The sequence below is a fragment of the Ranitomeya variabilis genome, chromosome 2, assembly GCF_051348905.1.
Source record: "Ranitomeya variabilis isolate aRanVar5 chromosome 2, aRanVar5.hap1, whole genome shotgun sequence".
Lineage (NCBI taxonomy): Eukaryota > Metazoa > Chordata > Amphibia > Anura > Dendrobatidae > Ranitomeya > Ranitomeya variabilis.
In genome coordinates, this window is record NC_135233.1 from 769,265,823 (window position 1) to 769,285,736 (window position 19,914).

Sequence of the window (19,914 nt, forward strand, 5' to 3'; positions counted from 1 at the left end):
GTGGAAAGTGGGGGTGACCTGAGCAGGATGGCAGTTCTTGATAGAGAAAGAAAGGAGGTTGTGGTCAGAGAGTGGGAGAGGGGAGTTTGTGAAATCATCCACTGAGTAAAGTCGGGAGATGACCAAGTCGAGGGAGTTTCCGTCTTCATGCGTTGGAGAGTTAGTATGCTGCGAGAGGACGATACACCACCGCCACTCGCATGGAGAAGGGGATGTAGGGTCTGACAGCATGGACTTCAAAGGAAGGGAAGACAAGTAAGGGTACTTGGGGGATAACTTGGAAGGTACATTTGGGTGATAGGAGCAGACCAACTCCTCCACCTGCTCTGTTGTCCGATCTTGGGGTATGAGAAAAGTGTAGTCCACCTTATGATAGAGCAGCAGCAGCGGTGGTGTCTGACTGCTGGATCCAGGTTTCAGTAAGAGCCAAGAGGTTAAGAGAATCAGAAAGGAAGAAGTCGTGGATGAAGGGGAGTTTATTACACACAGAGCGAGAATTCCAAAGGGCACAAATGAAAGAGGCAGAAGGCATGCATGGATTATTAATAAGGTTAGAGGGGTTTCTGAGTGTAGCAGTTGGGAGGTTTGACTGGCTGTAACATGGGGGGCCGGGGATGGGAGAGATGTCTCCAGCGACTAGGAGAAGGAGGATAGACAGAGTGAGCAGATGGTTAAGTGATTTGTGAGAGCGTCTCTTGTGTTGGATGGTGGGAATGAATGGATCTGCGCTGTTAAGCAATGTGAACAGAGCGTGAGTGCTATACATAGGAGAGGCAAGGACAGAAGGGCCAATATGGATGGAGTGTAAAGAGTTAATGCAAGGGCAGTGAATGTGAGTGAATGCGGCAGCCAGGATAAATATTATACAAATATATATGGTGAATATTTGTTCGGTTTCAAATGAACAGGGATTAGATTTAGATTGTCTTACCTGTCTCCTGCCCTGTCTAACTGCCATGTTTTAACTGCCAGTACTTAGAAAACTGTACTTCGAATAATAGTGCACGAATGCACACCTGCATGAATGCTTCCCCAAAGTATGTCTACATTTACAGAAGGCTAGCTCTTAGATCTCACTTTTTTTTTCTCTCTCTCTCGTTAGCAATCACTCTAACTCAGTTGAGACAGCAGGACACAATAAATGTAGTGAACAGATAAACAAATGTCCAGGCCTACATGGATCATAAACCGCTTTGAAAACCGTTATGTGATCTCTCTGCATAAGGACAAGCAGAAGTGAGGTCAATATCTATATACAAAAACAAATGCTTACTAAGATGGCTAACAAATCTAGATACATGCAGGGTTCAATGCCGTAGACAGAATGAGTTAGGTACCATTCAGGTTGCTTGCAGACAATGAATAGAAGAAAAAGACATGCAAGATTCAGTTCAGAGCTGGAATGATTTGATTACCATTCAGGTACCATTCAAGAATGTTAACTTCTGAAAATGTATTGACTCTGCTTTCTTGCTAGGAGAATCAAAACGAACACATCCAGCCCATGAACGCAGCGCTTCCCAGGACTCATATCCAAAGATGATATTTTGAATTTTTTCTTTTTTTATTAATTGATAGAAGGTACAACGTGTTTCGGATACAGTATGTATCCTACTTCAGGTAACATAAAAGCACAATACAATTCCTACTAGTAAAAATTCAATCACACATATATAGTGGTGAACCTTTTAACCCAGCCTCGGGAACTTCATCTGGGGTGTGGACCAGGTTCAGGAGCACACCCACTAATTAGTCCAGCCTCTCAGACCACATCCTAATCAACATAAATGCAAAAAAAGTGTACAAAAAAAACTTAATTTTTTTTTTTTTATTTTTTATTTTTTTTTAGATTTTAACGTCTTCATGACCCAGCCTACTTTGACCTTAATGACCTGGCTATTTTTTGCAATTCTGACCAGAGTCCCTTTATGAGGTAATAACTCAAGAACGCTTCAACGGATTCTAGCAATTCTGAGAATGTTTTTTCGTGACATATTGGGCTTCATGTTAGTGGTAAATTTAGGTCAATAATTTTTGCATTTATTTGTGAAAAATCTGAAATATGGCGAAAATTTTGAAAATGCTTAATTTTAAAATTTTGAGTTTTTATTCTGTTAAACCAGAGAATTATGTGACACAAAATAGTTAATAAGTAATATTTCCCACATGTCTACTTTACGTCAGCACAATTTTGGGAGAAAAAAAAAGTTATAAGGGTTCAAAGTTTATCAGCAATTTCTCATTTTTCCGGCAACATTTACAAAACCATTTTTTTTAATTACCACATCACATTTGAAGTCCCTTTGAGGGGCATATATGATAGAAAACACCCAAAAGTGACACCATTCCAAAAACTGCACCCCTCACGCTACTCAAAACTACATTCAAGAAGATTATTAACCCTTCAGATGCTTCACGGGAACTAAAGCAACGTGGAAGGAAAAAATTGATATTTTAATTTTTCCAACAAAAATGTTCTTTTAGCCTCAATTTTTTCATTTTCACATGGGCAACAGGATAAAATGGATCCTGAAATTTGTTGGGCAATTTCTCCTGAGTATACCGGTACCTCATAACTGGGGATAAACCACTGATTGGGAGCACAGCAGGGCTCAGAAGGGAAGGAGCGCCATTTGACTTTTTGAATGGAAAATTAGCTCCAATCGTTAGCGGACACCATGTCGCGTATGGAGAGCACCTGATGTGCCACAAGTGACCCAATTTTGGAAACTACACCCCCAAGGAACTTATCTAGATGTGTGTTGAGAACTTTGAACTCCCAGGTGTTTCACTAAAGTTTATAGCGCACAGGCGTGAAAATAAAAAAAAATCATATTTTTTCCACAAACATGATCTTTTAGTCCCCAAATTTTTTTTCCCGAGGGTAACAGAAGAATTTGGTTCCCAAAATTTGTTGTCCAATTTGTCCTGAGTATGCCGATACCCCATATGTGGGAGAAAACTACTGTATGGGCGCATGGCAGGTCTCGGAAGGGAAGTAGTGACGTTTTGGAATGCAGACTTTGATAGAATGGTCCACGGGCGTCATGTCACGTTTGGAGAGCCCCTGATGTGCCTAAACAGTGGAAACCCCCCAATTCTAACTCCAACCCTAACACACCCCTAACCCTAATCCCAACCCTAACCACAAACCTAACCCTAACACACCCCTAACCCTAATCCCAGCCCTAGCCCCAACCCTAACCCTAACTTTAGCCCAACTCACTTTAGCCCAACTCTAACCCTAATGGGAAAACTGGGGGGGTGATCAACGGGGCAGGGGGGCAATCACCAGGGCAGTGGGGTAATCAGTGGGGCAGTGGGGCGATCACCGGGACAGGGGGCGATCACCGGGACAGGGGGCGATCACCGGGGCAGTGGGGCGATCACCGGGGCAGTGGGGCGATCACCGGGGCAGTGGGGCGATCAGCGGGGCAGGGGGTGATCAGCGGGGCAGTGGGGCGATCAGCGGGGCAGGGGGCGATCAGCGGGGCAGGGTGCGATCACTGGGGCAGTGGGGTGATCAGCGGGGCAATCACTGGGGCGGGGGGGGGTGATCACCGGGGGCAGGAGGGGGCTGTCAGGTGTGGGGAGACAGGAGCGGGCTGAGGAGATGCAGCAGCACATGAGATGGAGGCGGAGCCAGCAGCAGCGGGGGTAGTGGGAAGCGGAGGTCAGAGGGGTGGAGTCTGAAGGGGGAGCACCTGATGGCGGTGGCAGCAACAGTGGCGGCGGTGATCGCGGTAACTCGGTGATCCTGGTTACTCAGTGGCAGCAAGCAGGCATGTCGCTCTTCACTTCCAGGGAAGGGAAAAAGCTGAAGAGCGAGGCAGCCATTGTTTACTCCGCCCCTCCACAACTGATTGGAGAGATAGCGTCACATGGACGCTAGCTCCAATCAGATCTGGGGGTGGTGACAAAGAGGTCACCAGAAACGATCGTAGCCATGGGGGGGCAAAGCCACCCCCCCCCGGGCTCAAGTACAAGTCCCCCTGTACCTGCAGGTCGGACGGCATTTCAGTTAACTAGTTCACCAGACCTTAAAGGGAACCTACCACCCCGTTTTTTAAAAATTAGATAAAAATAGTGTGAAATAGGGGCAGAGCTGGGCTTTACATTAGGGCCTTTTCGGTGCCTTTACACCCCCGTTAGGCTGCCCAAATACCTTTGTGAAGTGGCCGTTTTCTGCTGTCACTCAAGTGGGTCAGGTCGGATGGGCGTGGTCACAGCGCTGTTTGTCCCCCAGGATCCTGCTCATCATTACGTTGGTGGCGTAGTGGTGTGCGCATGTCCAGCAGGCGAATCCACTGCCAAGGAGATGAATAACGGCGCGGTCTTCGCTATTCAGCCGTTTACCGGTGGGCGCGGCCATCTTTCCTGTGGCCGCGCCTGCGCAGATGGAGCGCTCTGCAGCCCGGGACTTCAGGAAAATGGCCGCGGGATTCCGCGCGTGCGCAGATGGAGATCGCGGCGGCCATTTTCCTGAAGTCCCGGGCAGCAGAGCGCTCCATCTGCGCAGGCGCGGCCACAGGAAAGATGGCCGCGCCCACCGGTAAACGGCTGAATAGCGAAGACCGCGCCGTTATTCATCTCCTGGGCAGTGGATCTTCTTTGGACATGCGCACACCACTACGCCACCAACGTAATGATGAGCAGGATCCTGGGGGACAAACAGCGCTGTGACCACGCCCATCCGACCTGACCCACTTGAGTGACAGCAGAAAACGGCCACTTCACAAAGGTATTTGGGCAGCCTAACGGGGGTGTAAAGGCACCGAAAAGGCCCTAATGTAAAGCCCAGCTCTGCCCCTATTTCACACTATTTTTATCTAATTTTTAAAAAACGGGGTGGTAGGTTCCCTTTAAGGAACGCGATTCCGCCATGACACCACAAAGGCGTCACAGGTCGGGAAGGGATTAATAGTGCACATTATAAAAAGTGGAAGGTCACTATTCCCTGCAGTCAATGTTTTCGTATAAGAAAGAATTGTACGAGAGAATCTGATTATGTGGCTTAGTCCAAAATCCTAAACAGAAAATTTAAAGAAAAAAGATACCCAAAAAATCTGATAAATGGTGCATATGGGGACAACAAAATAAAGACACAGGAGGAATGTTTAGAAGGAAAAAAAAGGAAAAGGAATAATTTGACTATTGGTAAAGAAAAAAAGTGATGACCGCTGAAAATTGAATTTTGTGACTACATTCAGTAGGGGAAATAAAGTTATAAGAACTGTGCTTTCAAAATATTGGTATATCTTGAAACGTGACCCTGTTTTGGGAAAACATCTCCCTGATAAACTAGGGATTACATATAGAAGGGGGAAAACTTTAAAAAACTTAGTGGCCCCTAGAAAATCAGAAAACTTGTTGGATTTTAAAAGAAATAACAAAAATACAAATCACATTTTATGTAGTGTTCTTAAAGAAACTGCAAAAAATGTTGTACTTGTGGGATCCTGGATCATGGGGCCAAAATTATGAAATGCAATAACGCCGGTGATGGTTGTGAGATCCCACAAAGACTCACCTGTAGTAGTAGTGATTATGTTGTATATGTCATCACTTGCAGTTGCGGTTTGCAATATGTGGGATGCACCATGCAGACACTGCGGTCCCACATTAATGGACACAGAAATAGAGCAAAAAATGGCTTTGTGAAGCACAGTCTTTTGAGGCATTTGCTAATGAAACATAATAAAATTTTTAACATAAAAGTAACCCCAGTGAACAGGAATGCTCTTTTAAACCGAAAAGAAACGTTTTGGATATATTGTTTGGGAACATTATATCCAAATGGCATGAATGATATTATAGAGAGAATTTAAATGTTTGGGGTTCATTTATATATATATATTTTTTTTTTAAATGTTGAAACATTGTTTTTTTTAGTACACATTTTTTTGCATTTATGTTGATTAGGATGTGGTTTGAAAGGCTGGACTAATTAGTAGGTGTGCTCCTGAGCATGGTCCACACCCCAAATGAAGTTCCTGAGGCTGGGTTAAAAGGTTTGCCACTATATATACCGTAAGTGTAATTTAATTTTTACTAGTAGGAATTGCACTGTGTTTTTATGATACCTGAAGTAGGATACATACTGTATCCGAAACGCGTTGTATCTTCTCCTATCAATAAATAAAAAAGAAAACATTCAAAATATCATCTGTGGATGTGAGTCCTGGGAAGCGCTGCTGTTCATAGGCTGGATGTGTTCGTTTTGATTTAGGCTACTTTCACACTTGCGTCGGTACGGGCCCGTCGCAATGTGTCGGGACGACGTACCGACGCAACTTGTGAAATTACTGCAAGACGTGGGCAGCGGATGCAGTTTTACAACGCATCCGCTGCCCATTCTGCAGTCCGGGGAGGAGGGGGCGGAGTTTCGGCCGCGCATGCACGGTCGAAAATGGCGGACGCGACGCACAAAAAACATTACATGGAACTTTTTTTCTGCCGACGGTCCGCCAAAACACGACGCATCCGTTGCACGACGGATGCGACGTGTGGCAATCCGTTGCAATGCGTCGCTAATGCAAGTCTATGGAGAAAAACGCATCCTGCGGGCAACTTTGCAGGATGTGTTTTTTTCTCCAAAACGACGCGTTGCAATGGACGTTACCCGACGCTAGTGTGAAAGTAGCCTTACCTGTCCTGTGTGAGCCTGTGGCTCTTTCACGTGGATCCACCCGATGCAAGCAGCAAGCCCTGTCCATTGAAAAGGTTCCCAGAGGAGTTTTTGAGGATACGCGATCTAAAGCCATATCAGTCTTCCACCAGGTGAGTGCATGAAGTTGTGCACCCATCAAAGACTATTACATATTGTATTTACGAACTGAGGGCACTGCGTTTTGCCTGTTCTTCTCTCCAAATAGGATTTTTCTTGTTTATTCGTATCTTGCTAGGAGAGGAAAACCATGAAATTCCCTTCAGCAATGTGTGGCAGTTATGAAACTACAACTCCCAGCATGCCCAAATAGGCAGCTGTCAGGGCATGTCAAGTTTAGTAGTTTCTCAATAACTAGTGCCGCAGGTTGCTGATCTCTGCCTGTCTCATCAGCTGAACAACTCTTTGCATCTAAGCTCCCTGGACCCTTCGTGAAAAGAGACCTAAGAGGAGAAGATATTCGAGCTACCTTCCGTCACAAATTACTTTCTCAGTTTTGGTGTGGAGTTATACTTTAAGACAAGGAGTGAGATACTTTTCCATTCATTGTTCATTTGATGGTGTTAAAAAACATGCACTTTTCGTTCTTGTTTCATTTTATCCCCATGATTCCTTAACACCACCAGATGTCAGTAACAAGCCGATCACTGGAATTCCCCCTGGCTATTGATAGTGAAAGTATTGTGGGAGTAGAAGTTTAAAGGAAACCTGTCACCAGAAAAAACGCTATTAACCTGCACATATACGGTAAATCTGCAGGTTAATAATGTTACTAACCTGTCCTGTGCTTGCACGTAGCCGAACACTGCGGGGAGATCTGCCACAAGTGTGGTGCCAGCGTGGGTTCAGTCACCCCTCTGAGTATACAGGGCTGATGTATGGACACTGGCTCTGTATTAGGGCTGGCTGTCCGTCAGGGCCGGGGTCTCGGTTACAGCGGCTCTGTATACTCAGAGAGGTGACTGAACAAGCACCGGCGCCGCCCTAGTGACAAAAACATATTCTGCCGGTGTAACAGGCCAGATTATACCCCCAGGCCAGACTATACCCGGGGTTAAAGTGGCCTAGGCTAGATTATACCCCGGGTATACTTTGGCCTAGGCCAAACTATACCCCGGGGTATAAAATAGCCTAGGCCAAAGTATACCCCTCCAGGCCAGATTATACCCCCCAGGGTAAGCTGAGGGAAAGCTGCTCATTCTTCTAGGTCACAGCTCCCCCTCCCATCGGGCACTGCTCCTTTTCAAGCTCCTCCACCTCTGGTGACGCCAGGGATCTCCCTTTCTAAGCCCCACCCCCTCCCTATAGTCACATGTGACATGAAATCTTCAGCCCTGCTCGTGCCAGCTCGTTGTCTTGGCGCCTTGGATATGCTTGGAAAAGGGCTTTGTATACCTAGGGGGCACTGACGAGCACTGAGGGGTGGGTGGGGAACCCCTTTACTGGTTGCTATGGGATATAGCATGATCACTCTATCCTAGCAACACCTTGGATACGCTTGGAAAAGGGGTTTATCTATCTTGGGGGCACCATTGCAGCACTGCGGGTGGGTGGGGAAACCTTTTACTGGTTGCTATGGGATTTTACATGATCACTCTATCCTAGCAACGCCTTGAATACGCTTGAAAAAGGGGTTTATCTACCTTGGGGGCACTCTCGCAGCACTTAAGGATAGGTGGTTAACCCCTTAGGTGGTTGCTATGGGATTTTACATGACCACTTTATCCTAGCAACGGCTTGTATACGCTTGGAAAAGGGGTTTATCTACCTTGGGGGCACCCTTGCAGCACTGTGGGGAAGCCGGGGAACCCTTTTACTGGTTGCTATGGGATTTTACATGACCAATTTATCCTAGCAACGCCTTGTATACGCTTGGAAAAGGGGTTAATCTACCTTGGGGGCACCCTCACAGCACTGCGGGGTGGGTGGGGAACCCTTTTACTGGTTGCTATGGGATTTTACATGGCCATTCTATCCTAGCAACGCCTTGGATACGCTTAAAAAATGGGTTTATCTACCATGGGGGCACCCTCGCAGCACTGCGGGGAAGCCGGGGAACCCTTTTACTGAGGAAGGAAACAGCACAAAAATTCAAAAGCTGACTTAGGCCATAGTATACCCCCGGGGGATAAACTTTATACCAGGGGGTATAAAATAGTTTTTATAGTATTTCTCTAGGCCATAATGTTATCACTTCACTGTTTTTCTCACCCTATTGCTTATTTGTTGAAAAGTGTGCAGATCTGAACTGACAGTAGATGGCGCTGTCCTGTCAGTGCATAGTTAATGATAACTTGTTTTGTATGTTCTCTATGACACCTCTCTGCTCTCTATGACACCAAATCTTTTCCAATTTTGACAACCATGGAAGATCAATTGTATGACCAGCTTTTGAGATTCTACACTGCAACAGAACAAAGGTACCCTCAGTATACCTACGATCTACCTCCTGAGAAACGTGCAAATGCCAAGTCCCAGTTTAGACAAACAGCAAAGCCATATCGAGCCCAAGGAGGAATTGTTTATCATAGGGAAAAGGAGGTTCTTACTAAAAGTCGACTGCCAAATATCCTGAAGGCCTGTCATGACAACCCAATATCTGGGGGCCATTTTGGCAGAGATAAAACTTTAGCCAAAATCTCTGACCGGTTTTACTGGAAGGGAATGAAAAATGACGTTCACCAGTATGTGAAAGCCTGTCAAAAATGTTTTGTTATAAATCCCAAAATCACAAAGGAAGCTCCACCACTCAACAGTATATCAGTGCCTGGAAAAGTATGGAGCTTAGTTGGGATTGATATGATTGGCCCTCTTCAGGAAACATCAAATGGCAACAAATATATAGTTGCTGCCACTGATCATTTCTCCAAATGGACTGAAGCAACAGCTGTCCCAGATAAGAGTGCCAAGTCAGTGGCAAATTTTTTGTACTCCGTTATCTGTCGCCTTGGCTGTATGGAGACTCTGATTAGCGACCAGGGACGAGAGTTTGTAAACTCGATCATTGACAACCTGATGGAACATTTTCAAACAGATCACCGTATTTCATCTGCATACCACCCACAAACAAATGGCCAGCGGGAACGTGATAATCGGACACTTAAAGAAGCTCTTAGTAAGCTTGTCAATGACCAAGGAAACAACTGGGATCAATTCATCCCTGGTGTTCTGTTTGCCTATCACACATCTGTGCATGCTTCAACCAAGGTTACTCCATTTGAGGTCATGTATGGACGGAAGGCCAAGCTTCCCATGGACCTTAATCCCTCAAAAGATGATACGGTGGATCCCATGCCCATTTCAGATCATGCCACCCCTGATGTGCAAAATACACTGTCAAGCATTCTTAAAAAGCTGCACTCAGACGTCAGTACCAACATCCACTCTGCTCAAGAACACCAGAAGTGTGCCTTTGATCGCCGACACAAAAGCAACAAAGAAATCACTGCTGGTACCATAGTTTATATCAAGAATCAGCGCCGTATTCAACGCATAGGTTCAAAGATGGAACCACGCTGGATTGGACCTTATTTAGTTGTGGAATCCTTGACCAAGGGACGAGTAAAACTTAAGAACAACAAAACTGGCAAGATATTAAGCAACACATACCACACCAGCAACCTAAAGATTTACCAGGATAAAGAGGCTTCTCCACCATCCGATGATGATTATTCCAGTGACTCTGCCACACAGAAAAATAAGCAAACTAAGGCTTTCAACCTACTACCAAGTTCAAGAAGGAAGTATCTTAGCACCACTCTTGGCCTTACGTTTAGTAAGGTTGTATACTGTGGATGCAGACGAGACCTTGAACAACCACGGCGTACATATAAAACCAAAGGTGATGGAAACTGCTTCTTCCGGGCCATCAGCTACATCTTGACAGGAACAGAGGACAACCATTCCCTTCTCAGAGATAAAGTCATCCACCATATGAAAACTGACTTGACAAAAAAACTACAGGACTACTTGAACCAAAATGTGAATGAATATGTGAACATCTCTGGAATCTCTCGTGATGGAGTCTGGGCAACTGATGCAGAGATCATGACCACGGCGAATCTGTTGAGTTGCGACATAATAATCTACACAAACGTCGGTGACTCCATGGATTGGTTGACATATCCTGCAAGCTTCAATCTGCAGTCAACAACTGAACATGCACTGTATCTTGAAAATAAGCACGATCATTTAAATGTTGTTATCAGTGTTTAGCTTTAAACGTTAATTTGGTAGCAAGGACATGCTAGACTAAATGTCATAATACACAGAATGACTGTTGGGCGATTTGTTGCCCCAGATAATTGCATTGCATGATAAGTGACTTATAGCTAATGAGAAATTATTGCCCCCCCTCCCACCGCTAGGTGGTGCTGGCTCTGCTTCTACAAGCTCCAACGGCACTAGCCAGGTGCCGCTCTCCTCTATGGCGCCTGGCTGTGACGTCGGCGCATGGAGAGGCAGCGCCACCTAGCGGCAGGAGGGGGACCCCGTCTACCAGGAGACGGGCAGCGGCGGTTAGCGAGGGGGGGTAATCGGGCAGCCCCCCTAAGGTAACTATAAAATGGGGGGGTATTTGTAATGCATATGCATTACAAATACCCCCCTTTACAACTACTTTTGCCATGGGCAAAAGTTTTGTATAGTGGGAGGTACTCTTTAAGAATTGTCAGTTTGGTTTCTCAATAAAATGTTGAAGCATTAAGTAATTCTTGTGTATATCACTCAATGCAAATGATTTCATTGGGGTATAATATGAGCTGAGAGGTATAAATTGGGCTAGGCAACTTTAACCCCAGATTAGTTACATAATCTGGCCTGGAGGGGTATAGTTTGGCCTAGGCTATTTTACACCCCGGGGTATAGTTTGGCCTAGGCCAGTTTATGCCCGGGTATACTCTGGCATAGACCAAATTATACCCGGGGTTAATCTGGGACAGGGTTACTTTGGCCTGTTACACCGAGGAACCCTTTTACTGGTTGCTATGGGATTTTACATGACCACTTTATCCTAGCAATGCCTTGTATATGCTTGGAAAAGGGGTTTATCTACCTTGGGGGCACCCTGCTTGCTATAGGGTTTTACATGGTGTAAGTACCTTAGATTGATCATTTGAAATCGCTTAGCAACCAGGAAAAGAGTTCCCCAGCCTCCATGCAATGCTGCGACAGTGCCCCCAAGGTAGATAAACCCTTTATACAATTCTATCCAAGGCATTACTAAGATAAAGTGGTCCTGTGAAATTCCATAGCAACCACCTAAGGCGTTACCCACCCATCCTTAAGTGCTGCGAGGGTGTCCTCCAAGGTAGATAAGCCCCTTTTCCAAGCGTATCCAAGGCGTTGCTAGGATAAAGTGGCCATGTAAAATCCCATAGCAACCAGTAAAAGGGATCCCCACCCACCCCGCAGTGCTGTGAGGGTGCCCCCAAGGTAGATTAACCCCTTTTCCAAGCGTATACAAGGCGTTGCTAGGATAAATTGGTCATGTAAAATCCCATAGCAACCAGTAAAAGGGTTCCCCGGCTTCCCCGCAGTGCTGTGAGGGTGCCCCCAAGGTAGATTAACCCCTTTTCCAAGCGTATACAAGGCGTTGCTAGGATAAATTGGTCATGTAAAATCCCATAGCAACCAGTAAAAGGGTTCCCCGGCTTCCCCGCAGTGCTGTGAGGGTGCCCCCAAGGTAGATTAACCCCTTTTCCAAGCGTATACAAGGCGTTGCTAGGATAAATTGGTCATGTAAAATCCCATAGCAACCAGTAAAAGGGTTCCCCGGCTTCCCCGCAGTGCTGTGAGGGTGCCCCCAAGGTAGATAAACCCCTTTTCCAACCGTATCCAGGGCGTTGCTAGGATAAAGTGGCCATGTAAAATCCCATAGCAACCAGTAAAAGGGATCCCCACCCACCCCGCAGTGCTGTGAGGGTGCCCCCAAGGTAGATTAACCCCTTTTCCAAGCGTATACAAGGCGTTGCTAGGATAAATTGGTCATGTAAAATCCCATAGCAACCAGTAAAAGGGTTCCCCGGCTTCCCCGCAGTGCTGTGAGGGTGCCCCCAAGGTAGATAAACCCCTTTTCCAACCGTATCCAGGGCGTTGCTAGGATAAAGGGGCCATGTAAAATCCCATAGCAACCAGTAAAAGGCTATAGTCTGGCCTGAGGGTATAGTGTGGCCTGTTATAGTTTGGCCTAGGCTGTTTTACATCCTTAGGTATAGTTTGGCCTAGGCCAAAATATACCCAGGGTTAAATGTAGCCTAGGCCACTTTAACCCTGGGGGGTATAATGTGGCCTGGAGGGGTATAGTTTGGCCTAGGCTATTTTACACCCCGGGGTATAGTTTGGCCTAGGCCATTTTATGCCTGGGTATAGTTTGGCCTAGGCCAGTTTATACCCCGGGGTATACTCTGGCCTAGGCCAAATTATACCCGGGGTTAATCTGGGACGGGGTTACTTTGGCCTGTTACACCGGGAATAAAACAGTTCATTTTCTCCCTGCAGTGTTCGGCTACGTGCAAGCACAGGACATTAGTAACGCTATTAACCTGAAGATTAAGCTCCCATCTGCAGGTTACAGGTTCCCTTTAAATGCTCAGTGAATGCTGTATTCATAACAGATACTTAAAGGGAATCTGTCACCAGGTTTTTCCCACCTAATCTGAGAGCTGTATAATGTGGAGACAGAGACCCTGATACCAATATATTCCTTATTGGTTTTCTTGTTGTGGTTGTGATAATATCACTGTTTTATCAGCAGGCAATTATCAAACAGGACTTACATACCTGGCTGCCATGTAGTCTTCCTTATTCCAGAGCCCTGTATAACCCTACCACCACCACTGATTGGGAGTTTTCTGCCTATGCACAGTGTACACCGAAAGCAGCTAATCAGTGATGTAGGCGGAGTTATACAGGACTCAGCATTGAGAGAAGTGCTGGATCTGCAGCTGAGAAAATAGTGACTACATAAAACTGCAGCAACCAGCCCAATAAGTGATATTTCACTAGAATCAGGGTTTCTGCCCATACAACATGCTTTTTCTCACATGAGGCAGAAAGTCATAGTTACTCACCGATAACGGTGTTTCTCGGAGCCCATGACAGCACTACGGAGAGAGGGGATCCGCCCTTCGGGGACAGGAAACCTACAGATACATAAGGGCGGTACCTCTCCCTCGCATCAGTTGGTTTACAGAGCATCGGAGGACCTCCAGGTTAGTTTACAACAGAGAAAATACCATATTATAACATTTCTTAAAAAAAAAAGGAACCCCGTGCCTAAATTGTAATATATACATTATATAAATCATATGTAATTAAAGGTGCTCACCGCACTCGTGATGGGAGGGAAATAAGCGAGTGCTGTCATGGGCTCCGAGAAACACCGTTATCGGTGAGTAACTATGACTTTCTCGGTCTCCCATGACAGCACTACGGAGAGAATTGCAGAGACTAAGCTTAGGGAGGGACCACCGCCTCAAGAACCCTTCGACCGAAGGTTAGGTCAGACGTAGAGGCTAGATTTAGTCTATAGTGCCTAAAAAAGGTTGACGGTGATGACCAGGTGGCCGCCTTACAGATCTGTTCTATTGAAACCTCTGACCTCTCAGCCCATGAGGTAGCAACTGCTCTTGTGGAGTGCGCTCTTATACCGTCCGGGATCGCATTTCCCGTAGATGAATATGCCAATGCTATTGCCTCTTTTATCCACCTTGCCAACGTGCCTTTAGATGCCCGGAATCCTTTTCTGGGACCCTGGAAACAAACAAACAGAGAGCCTTCCTTCCTATACTCCCTGGTGGAATCTAGGTATTGGACTAGGCATCTTTTGACATCTAAATTATGGAACTTCTGTTCTTTCCTATTTCTAGGGTTCGGGCAGAAGGACGGAAGGGATATCTCCTGTGACCTATGGAATTTAGACGCCACTTTTGGCAGATAGGCCGGGTCAGGTCTAAGAGTAACTCTATCATCCAATATTTTTGTAAAAGGAGGGTTAGAGGATAGGGCTTGAATATCGCTTATTCTGCGCGCCGATGTTAAGGCTACTAGAAGAATGTTTTTTAGTGACAGTGTTTTTATGGAAATCGTGTCTATAGGTTCGAATGGTGGACCAGATAATGCAGAAAGGACTAAATTTAGGTCCCATGAGGGCATCTTTTGGGTAACTACAGGTTTTGATCTTGTTACCGCTTTAATGAATCTTATTATCCATGGGTTGGCTGCTATATTCTGGTTATAGAGAGCACCCAGGGCTGCTATCTGCACCTTAAGAGTACTAACCGCTAATCCTTGTTCCAGTCCTTTTTGTAGGAACTCAAGTATCTTATTAATTGAAGGACCGTCCTGGATTTTGACTTTGGATACAGACAAGAATTTTTTCCATGTTTTGCCATATATTTTGGTAGTAATAGGTTTTCTACATTTTAATAATGTTGCAACCAAGTTGTCTGAAAAGCCTATTTTTATTAACAGTTCCCGTTCAAAAGCCAGGCTGTCAAATGCAAGTTCGTCTCCTGTGGGTGGAGGATCGGTCCTTGCTGTAGTAGGTCTGGCAAATTCGGTAGAACCCATGGGTCTGAGACCGATAGCATCCTTAGCCAGGAAAACCATGTCCTTTTTGGCCAGAATGGGGCAATAAGGATCATCTTTGTTTTGTCCTCTCTGACCTTGCGGATGACCGCCGGAATTAGAATGGTTGGTGGAAAAGCGTAAGTTAGTTTGTGTGTCCATGGAATGAGAAAAGCATCCAGAGCCTGGGGATTCCCTTCTGGGCTTAAAGAACAAAATTTGTTTACTTTTTTGTTTTTGTGATTGGCGAACAGGTCTATTGTTGGGGTTCCCCACATTTTCGTGATCTGGTTGTAGACAGACTGATTCAGGGACCATTCGCCTTGTCTCAACTGAGTTCGACTCAGGTAATCCGCTTTCTCGTTTTTTGAACCTAGAATATGTAGTGCGGAAAGGGAAAGTAAATTCGTTTCTGCAAGGCGGAGAATTTTGGCGGAGGAATTCATCAGTGACCAAGACCTTGTTCCCCCCTGGTGATTTATGTAAGCTACTGTCACTATATTGTCCGAGAAAATTCGGACATGATGTCCTCGTATGTAGGGAAGAAACGACAGGAGAGCCTGATACACCGCCCAGAGTTCTTTTTGATTTGAGGATGCTGATAGTTCCTGAATTGACCAGTTGCCCTGAGTCACTCTGTTTCCCATGTGGGCCCCCCACCCCCTGGGACTCGCATCGGTTGTTATTACCCGAGATATTTTGGGTACCCAAGGAATCCCTTTTGAAATATTCTGGCTCTTTCCCCAGAGGAGGGAATGAATAACGGAGGAATTTAGAGTGACCCTGCTTTCCAAATTGTTTTTTAAAATTTCCTGCCATTCTAGTATGTGCCACTGAAGCTCCCTTGTGTGGAATTGTGCAAAGGGTATCGCCGGCAGGCATGAGGATAGAGACCCCAGTAGAGACATTGCCCTCCTTAGAGTCATGGAGGGGTTTTGCAGTGTTTGTGCTATCATGGCCAAAATTTTGTCTTTTTTGGGGCCCGGGAGCCGGCATTCTTGAACCCGGGAGTCTAACGTCAACCCTAGGAACTCCTGTACCTGAGAGGGTTCCAACTTTGATTTTTTTATATTTATGAGCCAACCTAATTCCGTCAGAGTAGTCATTACCCGGTCTCTCTGATGTCTGCAATTTTGAGCCGAGTCGCTGGCAATAAGAAAGTCGTCCAAGTAAGGGACTATGATAATGTTCTGTTCCCTTATGTGGGCCATCATCTCCGCTACTATTTTTGTAAATATCCGCGGAGCTATAGAAATCCCGAACGGGAGGGCCCTGTACTGGAAGTTTCTTATTTTCCCTTTTATGGATACCGCCATCCTGAGAAACTTTTGAGAATTCTCGTGGATGGGCACATGGTAATATGCGTCGGTTAGATCTATCACAACCATGTAGCAATTTGGAAAGATAATTTTTATTGTAGATTTTATTGTCTCCATTTTGAATTTGTGATTCCTTACATAATTGTTTAGGTTTCTTAAGTTTATAATTGTCCGAAAGGACCCGTCGGGTTTTGGTACTAGAAACAGAGGGGAGAAAACCCCCTCCCCCATTTCTTGAGGAGGAATCTCCTGAATTACAGCTTTCTTCAGTAGGGAGATAATCTCTTTCTCTAGTGCCGCTTGCTCTACCGACGAAGACCTCATTTTTGTTATTACATAATTTCGAGGGGGGAGGGAAAGGAAATCTATTTTTAGGCCAAATTGTATGAGTCTTAGAATCCAGGTGTTGTTGGATATTTTCTTCCAAGCAGGAAGAAATGCGGTGAGTCTTCCCCCCACCGCAGGGACAATGTCATTTGGTGGGTTTTTTGTCGCGGGAGGTGTTGCCAAAGAGGTAGCCTCTATCTCGCCTTCTACCTTCTTCCCATTTATTTTGGTCTCTAGGAGGTCTTCGACGAAAAAATTTTCTATTCCGAAAGGACTGTTTAAATGGGGCTGGTCCCAGATTTGGAAACCCCTTCTTTTTGTCTCCCGCTTTCTGGAGGATGTCATCCAAGGTTTCCCCGAATAAGAAGTTTCCCTCGCATGGAATAGAACACAGCTTTAATTTGGTTTGGAGATCCCCTGGCCAGCTTTTAAGCCATAGGGTCCTTCTGGCCGCATTGGAGAGAGCAGCGGCCTTGGATGTTAGACGTACTGAGTCCGCTGAGGCGTCTGCTAGAAAAGCTGCTGCTGCTCTAATTGCAGGAATTGAGTCTAACAATTTACTTCTGGGTGATCCGTCCTTGATCTGGCTTTCCAGCTGGTCAACCCACACCATCAAAGACCTGGAGGTGCAGGTCGCTGCGACTGCAGGTCTCAGGCTACCTCCAGCCGATTCCCAAGCCCCTTTGAGAAAGGTATCTGCTTTTTTGTCTAAGGGGTCTTTGAGGGTACCCATATCCTCAAATGGGAGCGCGAATTTTTTTGAAGCTTTAGCTACTGCTACGTCCAATTTGGGTGCCTTGTCCCAAGAAGTGGACGCCTCATCATCGAAGGGATACTTTCTTTTCAGCGAGGGTACTGAAGAATTTCTCCTGTCCGATTTCTCCCATTCTTTTTTGATTAGTGTCTGGACATTGGAGTTTAATGGAAAAGCTCTCCGCTTTTTTTGTGTCAGACCTCCGAACATAATGTCTTGAGCCGTTTTATCGGGTCTGGGATCCTCGACCCCCATGGTGGCCCTGACGGCTTTAACCAAAGCGTCCACTTCCTCTAATGGGAAGCAGTGACGGCCCGAATCTTCGTCAGAGGAAGATAGGGAGGATTTGGAATCATCAGAGTCCGCATCCTCAGATGAGGATCGGACAGAGTGAGCATATACCGTCTCCTTCACCTTTTCCTTCCCTTTTTTGGAGGATAATAGGGCATTCTGAACTTCCGATCTAATTATGGTTTTAAGTTCGGAAGCGAAGTCAGGGGTTTCTTCACATAACAAACGCTGGATACAAGATTTACAAAGCTTTTTTCCCCAGGTTGCCGGCAAAGCTTTGTTACATGTGGGGCAAACTCTATTTTTCTTTTTCTCCAGGCTCTTCTTACCCTAGTAAGGGAGAAGAGGGAGCCCTATTATAGGAAATGTGTACTTTCACGGAGATCACTCACCATTCAGATGTGGAGGCAGGTACCGGTTCTGGAGGAGGGCCGGGATCTGGAAGTGAAGCCTCTTGAGGAGGAGAGTTAGTCCTTGCAGCAGATCTGCTGCGCTGTGTGGATCGACTGCTTGATCCACTTCTGGAGCTCTTTGGGTCATTTTTCTTATGATGCTGCTGCCTTGGCTGCAGCTGCTGTGAATCGCTGTCCTCCATAGTGAAAGGGAGATAGTGCGACAATCATGTGTGCACCATCTCCCTTTTTAAATCCGGCGCCAGCTCCGGCGTTTTCCGTCACTTCCGGTCCTGCACACATCCCTGGGAGAGGAGAACTTGCCGCGCATGCGCGCGGGGATGACCCGGAAGTTGATGCCGCATTTCCGGAGCGGCGGCCATCTTACTACACCCGGCCCGTGCAGCAGCCGGCACAGGAGCTCCGGGTGACCAGCACCCCTTCGTCCGTCGGAGTCTGGCGGCGGCCTCTCCCCCGCTCACCCTGAAAACCCCATCGGTCTCAGCGGTGGCGGCTTCGGGTGCCGGACCAGCCGCGGCAGGAGCCTCCTCGCTGCCAGAACTCGACTGTCCGGTCCCGGTCCGTGGATACGACGTCTTCCTTGCAGGTACCGCCGAAAGGAGGTTCCCCGTTCAGGGACAGGAAACCAACTGATGCGAGGGAGAGTGTTATGACCCCAATGGCGAGGGTCTCAGAGGAACGTGGAAGTCTGCAGAATACAAAAATCCAGCTCATAGGACAGTGGTAACTGGGTTGACCATATATCTACTCCTAACGCCAACACTAGAAGTAGCCGGGGATCATTCCTACGTTGATTCTAGATGACACGCGCCAGCCGGAGAATCTAGCTACCCCTAGTAGAGGAAAACAAAGACCTTTCTTGCCTCCAGAGAAGGGGACCCCAAAGCTGGATAGAAGCCCCCCACAAATAATGACGGTGAGGTAAGAGGAAATGACAAACACAGAAATGAACCAGGTTTAGCACAGAGAGGCCCGCTTACTGATAGCAGAATAAAGAAAGGTAACTTATATGGTCAACAAAAACCCTATCAAAATCCACACTGGAAATTCAAGAACCCCCGAACCGTCTAACGGTCCGGGGGGAGAACACCAGCCCCCTAGAGCTTCCAGCAAAGGTCAGGATATAGATTTGGAACAAGCTGGACAAAAATACAAAACCAAAACAAATAGCAAAAAGCAAAAGGCAGACTTAGCTGATATAACTGGAACCAGGATCAGTAGACAAGAGCACAGCAGACTAGCTCTGATAACTACGTTGCCAGGCATTGTACTGAAGGTCCAGGGAGCTTATATAGCAACACCCCTAACTAACGACCCAGGTGCGGATAAAAGGAATGACAGAAAAACCAGAGTCAAAAAACTAGTAACCACTAGAGGGAGCAAAAAGCAAATTCACAACAGTACCCCCCCCTTAGTGAGGGGTCACCGAACCCTCACCACGACCACCAGGGCGATCAGGATGAGCGGCATGAAAGGCACGAACTAAATCGGCCGCATGAACATCAGAGGCGACCACCCAGGAATTATCCTCCTGACCATAGCCCTTCCACTTGACCAGGTACTGAAGCCTCCGCC

The 19,914-nt window shown here is 46.3% G+C and overlaps 2 protein-coding genes across 5 annotated transcripts in view; both read right to left on the minus strand.

Annotated features, from left to right (window-relative positions):
* The window catches only part of ANKRD6 (ankyrin repeat domain 6), a 331,467-nt gene that overhangs the window by 47,847 nt on the left and 263,706 nt on the right, over positions 1-19,914 (minus strand). The gene's annotated exons all lie outside the window — the stretch shown is intronic.
* LOC143808978 (uncharacterized) lies at positions 1,387-18,740 on the minus strand. Its single transcript, XM_077292156.1, has 3 exons — positions 18,342-18,740; positions 17,372-18,256; positions 1,387-1,473 (listed from the first exon to the last, which is right to left on the minus strand). The coding sequence occupies exons 1-3, from the start codon at positions 18,519-18,521 to the stop codon at positions 1,387-1,389; spliced, it is 1,152 nt and encodes a 383-aa protein (XP_077148271.1). The 5' UTR covers positions 18,522-18,740.